This window comes from Diachasma alloeum, unplaced genomic scaffold (assembly GCF_001412515.2).
Source record: "Diachasma alloeum isolate Michigan unplaced genomic scaffold, Dall2.0 Dall_scaffold_00443, whole genome shotgun sequence".
NCBI lineage: Eukaryota > Metazoa > Arthropoda > Insecta > Hymenoptera > Braconidae > Diachasma > Diachasma alloeum.
In genome coordinates, this window is record NW_021680582.1 from 641,906 (window position 1) to 650,883 (window position 8,978).

At 34.7% G+C, this 8,978-nt stretch overlaps 2 protein-coding genes across 4 annotated transcripts in view; one reads left to right on the plus strand and one right to left on the minus strand.

Annotated features, from left to right (window-relative positions):
* Nucleotides 1-2,402, minus strand: part of LOC107042345 (octopamine receptor beta-1R) — a 24,160-nt gene extending 21,758 nt beyond the window's left edge. Inside the window, exon 1 of the mRNA XM_015263350.1 lies at nucleotides 2,232-2,402. The gene's annotated coding sequence lies outside the window, so the exon portion shown is untranslated. The remainder of the gene's footprint in view (nucleotides 1-2,231) is intronic.
* On the plus strand, nucleotides 903-7,852 carry LOC107042344 (inactivation-no-after-potential D protein). 3 transcript variants are annotated; one of them, XR_001461151.1, is made up of 19 exons: nucleotides 903-1,354; nucleotides 1,480-1,609; nucleotides 1,885-1,992; nucleotides 2,995-3,120; nucleotides 3,183-3,250; nucleotides 3,338-3,530; nucleotides 3,618-3,708; nucleotides 3,821-4,017; nucleotides 4,110-4,204; nucleotides 4,311-4,380; nucleotides 4,468-4,515; nucleotides 4,587-4,688; nucleotides 4,829-4,900; nucleotides 5,066-5,207; nucleotides 5,509-5,666; nucleotides 6,362-6,517; nucleotides 6,890-7,024; nucleotides 7,114-7,257; nucleotides 7,407-7,498. XR_001461151.1 is itself a non-coding variant. In XM_015263347.1 (19 exons), exons 3-19 carry the CDS (start codon nucleotides 1,487-1,489, stop codon nucleotides 7,572-7,574), a joined length of 2,052 nt encoding a protein of 683 aa, XP_015118833.1. In that variant the 5' UTR covers nucleotides 903-1,073; nucleotides 1,190-1,354; nucleotides 1,480-1,486; the 3' UTR covers nucleotides 7,575-7,852. The 3 variants fall into 3 exon arrangements, 2 of the variants coding, with proteins under 2 accessions (XP_015118833.1, XP_015118834.1); XM_015263347.1 differs by lacking the exon at nucleotides 7,114-7,257 and having other exon boundaries at nucleotides 903-1,073; nucleotides 1,190-1,354; nucleotides 7,407-7,852; XM_015263348.1 differs by lacking the exon at nucleotides 7,114-7,257 and having other exon boundaries at nucleotides 903-1,011; nucleotides 1,190-1,354; nucleotides 7,407-7,852.
* Nucleotides 7,853-8,978: the final 1,126 nt, after the last annotated feature.

An 8,978-nucleotide genomic window follows, 5' to 3' on the forward strand; every position in this document is an offset into this window, starting at 1 on the left:
AAAAATTCAACTGCGTGAAACACACAGTAGTATGAAACTTCAACTGCGTGAAATACACAGCAGTATGAAAATTCGGCTGCGTGAAACACACAAACTTCACGCATGCGTGGAGTGTATGGAGTGTACGGGAGTGACCAACGCAATGGTGCGAATAGTCACGGTCATGTTTTTTTTTGGGTCAAATGAAAGAGCGGCTCGAAAAATGGCGTGCAGAAGTCTTTAAAGATGACAATTGTCTCTAAAGATGATGTCTGTTTTCAATTGAAAAGCGCAATTGTGACAACATTGTCCAGTGGGGTCTAGGAGTCTCCCCTGGTTCAAAACCATCTTTAGAGGCCCTAGCACGNTCCCCTGGTTCCAAACCATCTTTAGACGGTAGAAGAAAGGTAATTGAAATATTGATCGTCATTCATCAGCTATTCTTGGTTCTTGGATTTTAGTACATCAGTTTTATGGTGAGATATGCGCAAGTCATCGGTTTCATTTGCACTCGGTAAAAGAAATTTCACAATTACCCTCTATGCATCAATATGCATTAAAAAATGTCTGAAGTATCGACATGCAGTGCTACTACAATATCAATATCATTGAGTGGCTATATTCATGCATGAATAGATTTAATAAACACATTAGCGATATGAATTACACAATTAAAAATTATACCTCGATAAAATAAGTTATCATATGCGCTCATCAGATAAAATATAGAATCAAACGAATAATGCACAGTTTTACGTACAATACCAGAGCTATACCTCTATTATTTCAATATTAAAAGAAATATTAAAAATAATTGGAGCATATTTAAGTTTACAGTATTTATTCCGAAGTATATTTTATCCAATGAGTATGTATGAAGATAAACTATGTTACCGACGTGTCACTTGAGCAAGTGTCAAATTTCGAGTTCCGGATGCAATTAGTAAATGTCTAAAATCAGTTGTGGAACATTCAGTTTGTTAAGAGTGTCCAACATTAATTAACAACCGTGGTAGTTGAGATTGTCTTGGAGTAAGAAAAAGTTGAATAAAAATTTTTTTCTTTTCTCTTCAATTAGCAATGATTCACGGATTGTACGTATGGAAAAATTTGACCGCGAATCCTAGCGCGTCTGTATATCAAAATCTTTAATATTGAAAAAAAAAACCAATGTGTATTTGCGTTACCATTATCATTTACTTTCTTTAAGGCAATTTTGCAGTGAAAAACACACGGATCATTATTATTTCACTTGGGTTTTACACACTCTCCGCGCTTGAAAGGTTTCCTATATATATATATATATAGGTAACGCAGTGGAGTTACAATAGTGAGTCAAAGCGATTTATCAAAACACGTTCCTGTTGTGAATTAGGTACGAATATAACTTAAAAACATTGTTTTCCGGGCAAATGCTTGATCTATTTCTTGGTGAAAATTATTCCTGTTGAAGTAACGTTAACGAAGTATTCAGGCTCTTTGTTCAATTGAATATTTCAGATTCATCATGACTGTCACACAAGAAGTTGAGGTGAACATCAATCAGCCAAAAAAATGGGGTTTGGATAGAATTGTTGAAATTCAGAGAGGATGTAACATAAACCTAGGCTTCAGTATAATTGGTGGGAAGGTCTGTCTATAGTGCTTTATGTATGAAAAGAATCATTGGACTATTTTTTTTCACAAACAATCTTCGACTAGTCATTTTTCCATGAATAAGTTAATAGAGAAAAAAAGCATTGTTTGCAATAAATTCACTCAAGTTTCATTAGCAAGAACATGTCAAAACATTTTTATTGGCAACAATCTGTCAATTATTTATTTATTTAATTATAAATGTCAAATAGAGGGTCTATTATCAACAATTATTTCGATTAATTTCATGTGTATGAATAACAATTGTAGATTGATGCACCAACTGACGAGATAAATACGGGTGAACAGAAAAGTTCAGGAGTATTCATCAAATCCATTGATCCTGATGCATCTGTCTCCAATAATTGCAATTTGAAGGTAAAAATCCAATGATTCCTCGATAAAACAGATATACATTGCGAGAATTGAGACAAGTGAGTCATGTCAAACATATTGCATTATTTATCAATGATAAATGGAATGGAAACGAACATTGCAACAGATTCTAGTCTAGTTAAAAAAGAAGACTCAACATTGATATATTATTATTATTATTATTATTATTATAGTTTTTGTTTCATTTGAATTTGATTTTAAATATGTCATAACACATTTACCTTGTTTTATTAATGAATATGTCTATTCGTTCCGGAAATTATTCACCAACTGTATAATATGCCCTAATCTATTTATTTCACAATTTTATTATTATACCACCAAACTTTTCCATGTTTACACATTCCTAGAGAAACATTGACTGAAACACATGTTTTCTAATTGCATGCAATACAGCGAATCCTTACGGCGTACGCGCAGACCTATGGCGGCAGTCGATGTTCCTGTCGAACAAATTAATATGACAGGACGATCGATGTCGCCACTCGAGTCGAAAGGTCCTTTAACCATCCGTGACTTTGTTTACCGACGGTAAACAATGTTAAAAAGCAAGTCTCTGTATTATGAGTTTTTCTAAAAATAGCTCATAATACAGCTCTTATTTAAACATTTATTTTCACATATATTTCAAATTAAAAACTATATTAATTAGAAATGACATTACGATAATCTCGAGTTATGAATTTGTTAATTACCATAGCAAATAAAATTTTTTTTTTGTAATTTTATGTGATTTTTAATGCATTGCTGGAGGCTGTTGCTTTTGATATTTTGTATGTTGATGACATATTATAAACATGGTGTACTAAATTCAATAATATGAATTTGCTTATTAACAGCAACTAATCGGTTTCTTTTTGAGTATTCCTACTCCCCGCTATATGCGCCGGCATCTTAATATACTTACCCTCATAATTATAAGCATGCATCAGCAGAGATACATACAATTGGGTAAAATTTCATTTGATTCTACTGATTTTTCAGATTGGAGATCGCATAGTCGAGGTCAATGGCGTTAATGTACTTAACTGTAATTGTGACAAGGTAGCTGAAATAATAAAAAAAAATGAAGATATCGTTCGACTTCGCGTTCAATCACTTACGCTTATGGTCAGTAAATGAATAAGTATTGATTAATGTGATTTATTGAAATCAGATTGAATTGATTACAGGAGCAATCCGATTGCGGTCAACTTATTGAAGCAAAAATTAATAATCAACAGAGTTTGATGAAGAAAAGGTAAATTTGTGGTTGAAATAAATTTACATGCCGTCATCAATACACTATGTGATGACTCTTTTTATCAATCAATTTGTTATTCTCTAGATCACCGTCCAGCAATTCGGAAGTTGATATAACTTTGACACCATCAACAAATGTCACCGAACATGTCGCTGCTATCGATGCAGCTGTTGATCAAGAAAAGCATACTGATGAGCATCCTGATACTGATGAGAGTTCTGAAAGTGAAGATGAACGTTATATGGAGGGCAACATTCATACTAAGGCTGGTATGGAGGTAAATATTTTTTGGGGATTGAATTTTTTGGGGACTTGTAACTATCCATGCACAGTTGCATGAAACTAATGAATCAATAATCTACAGATATCTCGTAAAAGTGCCGGTAACGTGAAACGAACAGCTGGGGAAATAACAGCAGATCCCGAAGATGAGGATGAATACGGTTATACTGCTCGTGAGTATTATCATCGTATCTGTAATATCGATGCTGTGACGAAAAAATGTCATGCAGTACAACTAGCTAATGAATTTTGTCATTTTTCAAAAATTACATAATTCATTTTAAGTGAAAATTTTGAAGAAATATCGTGCATTGAGCGGTCAAGTACTTTTGGAGAAAATCGACAGAACGACTGGCGATTTAGGTATTGCTTTGTCTGGACATAAAGATAGGTCAAAGATGGCTGTATTTATATGTGGCTTAAATCCAAAGGGAAATGCCTATAAAGCGGGCAATTTAAAAGTTGGAGATGAAATATTGGAGGTATCAATTGATTATCATGATTGGAAAAATAATTGATTTATTTAGTTAACTTGGATTTGAATATTCAGTGATGATAGGATGGTTTCGTGTAGGTCAATGGGCATGTACTTCAAGGCCGGTGCCACCTTAATGCTTCAGTGGTGATAAAAGGAATGTGTGGACCAACCCTAAAATTAATTATCCATCGGTAAGTTTTATCTCTCAATGATATGATGTATTACATATGTTTTCTTTATTTTTTATCATTTAAATAAATAATAATCCATAATCTTTGTATTTCATTAAAATATAAGGAATAGCCCTGAAATCAATGAACTAGCAGTGAAGATTCCCATTCATTTCCCCGCCGCCTTCGACGAGAGTGTAAGTGAATTTATTGATCGATAATTCATATACGATTATGCGAATCTAATAACTATCATCTACTCATGCAGTAATTCTTATCTACAGGACCGTTATAGCGGATTCGAAGGAGTGCGGACAGTGTCTTTAAAAAAGGTATTTTATACAATGAATGAATTCTATATTTATAAGGTCGAGTAAGAAGAATATTTTTCTATTAATTCCAGGGATTATACGGCTTAGGCATAATGATTGTTGAAGGCAAGCATGCACAAGTTGGTCAAGGGATTTTCATTTCCGACATTCAAGAAGGAAGCGTGGCAGAAAGAGTAAGATGTTAATTAATTCAATTGATTCATCACTATTTCATTTTATTTCAAGACAAGAAGAACGCTCGAGCTCTCTTTCAAATCGCCTATTATCAAAAGGAAAATTTTGTTATTCTCAACATGCACTATTGCTTCAACAGGGTGGTCTTCTACTGGGGGATATGATTCTGGGCGTCAATTCAGATAGTTTGCTGGGTTCTACATATGATCAGGTAAAATTCAATCATTTTGTCAAATCATCAGTTTGATTATTCTTATCCATCACGATTTTGTCATTTTACACAAACTTTCATTATTTAGACTTTATTTATTGACATTTTTTGTTTTTTGTTTTTTTTTTTCCTTTCACTAGCATTTATTATTCTGTCATTTCGCAGGCTACTGCTGTGTTGAAACGTGTGGAAGGAATGGTCACTGTCACTGTATGTAATCCAAATCAAAACAAGCAGAAAGACCAATCTGACCGTAATGAGCCCTCGAAAGCATCAACGGGTGCAGCAACAACTGAAACCTCTGTTGGTAAGTTAGCCGATTGGAGAAATAAGTCAGGGAAAGGACTGATACAAAAGTCCATACACGGAGATGAGTTGTTGACTCGGTCGATCACTATGGTCAATTGATTGACCATCCATCTATCGACTAATAATTGACCATCGACCGAGTGAACAATTCAACTCCCTATTAAATCGCCATCTGCTAGGGAATTTCGTATATTTTGCTGACTCCCATGATTTCCTTCTATTCTTTCAGTATATAATATCGATTAGAAAAATTTCAGAATTGCTAAATCACTATGTTAATAATGTTTATTTCTTTCCAGGTCAAACGCAGCAATCGGCTGAAGTGAAAACATCTGAGGGGACAACCGACCCTAAAAATGTCAAGACAATTAAAGGCAAACCCATAACAGTAGAAATAACCAAGACTAAAGAAAGTCCACTTGGCCTTATCATTACAGGAGGAAGTGACACATCATGCGTAAGTTTATAATAATACTGTCTTATGGTACGTCCTAAATTTTACATGTTATAATAATACAAATAACAAAAATGCATCAAAACCACAAATGTAAAAACGTTGTACTCTGGTGGCATTGGAGTTATACATCAGATATATCAGTAGCCAAGTGATAAAACGGTTTACGTCGATTTATCTGCCAGTTGAGTTTGTGGAGAATATTTCGGAATCCAAGGGAGATGGCAAAATTTTCGTAATTACATTTGTTCTAGCTCTCAATCGGCTCTACAAAAAAGGTTATAAAATTTTGCTATCTCACTTAAGATTTCGAGACATTCATTGAAAACGGGTCTGAGTATATATATACTCAGATAATCTTGATCAGATTTCGTATACTTTGAGTTGTAAGATTCTTTCAAAATGAAACTCAAGACGGAGATTTCATTGAGTGCTTTATGTTTCATTATTTGTTATGAGCTATTACCATTCTGAAAAATTTTGAAAATTTGCCACTACAATCTTATTCCAAAATCCCATACATTCATCATTGCAATTTCTCAATTTCTCAATTTATTGCACTGCACATGGGATTAATGGACATTAATGTCTCACGTAATCTGGATATCTAAAAAAAAACAATCTAGTAAAGTAAAAAAGATACCATTGATAGAATTCTGCAGTACACGGAAAAACACTGATGCTATACCTATTTTCAGGGTGGTGTTTTCATTTTGGATATATATCCAGATGGCCTAGCAGAGAAGACAGGTCAACTGAAACGAGGGGATCAAATACTAGAATTTTGTCAAGAAAATTTCAAAGCAATTGAACATGAGAAAGCAGCAACTACAATTCTCACTGCTTCGGGACCAGTAAGGATAAGTTACTGTATAATGAACCCATTCGGTAGCATATCCACCATAGTTCTCAGAATACTTAATAATAATAGACATCGGGCTCTTCAATAATTTCCAAAAAAAACTTTAATATATCTACTCAATGGATTTTTTCTGGATTTGAGAGTTGTGACAATATTGTCCATTCGCGGCCATGAATTTTCGTCATTCTTCGTCATTCCGGCCGTAAAGCAGCGATTTACGGGGGCGTGATTAACCAAACTTCATTTATTATTATCTTTTGAATGAAGCTACGGATTGGAAAACTTGATTGGAGTTTTCGATACAGAATTCAACCCTCAACCTACACTTTTGGGACAGCCTGTATATAGATTCTTTTTCTTACAGATTAAAATGAGCATTTTACAAGATGATCATTCCACGGAAGAAGTGGAAGTGGAACTTCACCGAAAACCTATGAAAGGCATTGGTCTTGGTTTAACAGCTTTCAAATGTGGAAAAGGAGCTTATATATCAGAATTGGTAAAATACGCAAATTCATTAGTTGTAGTAAGGAAATATTGTGCACCAAGTGAGGAATGTTTTCATGTTTTTGTCATTCCGGTGATAAGGCAGCGCTTTACGTATGCTTAACGCAGCCCTAACTACCTATGCCATCATGACTACCTATGCCATCAGGGAGAGAAAACATTTATTTTCACACAGCTGCACGTAATTCCGCCTTTCGGCACAGCTCCTTCATATTACCTCCCTAGGTTAGATATATCTATCTATTATTTCATATTTGAATGCTGAGAGCTAAGATGGACCGCAAGCTTTATTTATCAGCTACTCAAATCCATATTATTTTGATATCCTTTCGATATCAAAATTACACAAAATTACACAAATTTGTTTATTACAGTTGACAGGATGCAGTGCAGCGGAATCAGGGAAATTGGAAATAGGTGATATAGTTATCTCATTGAGTGGCCAAAATGTCGAAGAAACTGAAACTGATGAAATTGCTAATCTAATAAAAGCTATAAATCCTGTATTGTTGAAAGTGAAGCGATTCAAAGCCAAGTCATAAATGTGTTACTTATGCAGGATCGATGAGGCGACATACGGAAAAATTTGAATTAAATTGCAACCTTTGTAGAAAACATCAAGTTTGAGGAGTTTTCTGTATCTTCTCAGGGCAGGCGAAATGCAAAACCTATTTCTGTGGGGAAATGGCATAATTGACGTGTTCTTTCTTTGCATGCATAATTTTGAATTCTCCGAAACGAGTCGTTTCAGATATTACTGTACACTATATACTGTATTGGAAAATATCTGTCATATGAAATATATATTTATGATAATCGACTTTCGCCATAATCAATTTTGTTCGCCAAGTGAATGTTGATTCAGTATTTCTTTATGCAGACTTTTTCATTAAGTTGATTGACAATGAATGATCGTTTTCATTGTTAACTTTTTATTCGCCTAGCGATTGGTTGATGGATCAATCATTGATTTCCATGACTACGAGGATCGCACATCCGTATTGTGCGTTCACCGTGGGAAGCAGGTGAGTGATGAAAGTGCAGTAGTTGGAACCTACGTAGGTCTCCTGAGCCTGAGAAAGAAAAAATTGGTCGAGATTTGCAAGACGGGTGGCCAGGTAAAATGAACTATAGCAATCAATATTAAATATCTGATGACTTAACGAAACCATTTAAATGTATCACAACTCATTTTCAAGTCTGTAAAAATTCCTTCAAAATGGAAAAAAAAATAAAAAAATGACAATTAATAAATCAGAGTTTATTATCGTATATTATTACCATAAATTCTAGACGTATATATGTATATCGATATTTATAAAAGAGAGTACCATATTCAAAATATTACAACTGCGCAACTCCTCCGTGCACATTTATCATGGCGGCCGGCCACTGTCAGAGGATCGAGGTTTTGGCGTTCGTCGGCAGATTTTCGGTGAGAAAAGGGATTAAACCGGGAAAATACTTATTAATCGTGCAATAATCAGTTAATATTGAGTGCCGGGAATGATTTTATCAAGAAATCAGACTTTATTAGTGCATAGTATTAAGTCCAGACCTGTAAAAAGTGCAATGGTATATTTCGCCATTGCGCAACTCACACAACACATTCATCATGGCGGCTGACCACTGGCAGAGAATGGAGGATTTGGCGTTTGTCTGCGGATTTTCTGTGAGAAAGGGCATTAAACCCGGGAAATTAGTATTAATAGTGCAATAATCAGTTAATATTGATGGCAGGCAGTGATTTTATCAAGTAATCAGACTTTATTAGGGCATATTATGAAGCCTACACCTCTAAAAAGTGGAATGCCAAATTTCGCTATTNCTATGCCCAGACCTGTAAAAAGTGCAATGCTCAATTTCGCCATTGCGCAACTCCTCCGCGCACATTAAACATGGCGGCCGGCCACTGTCAGAGGATCGAGGTTTTGGCGTTCGTCGGC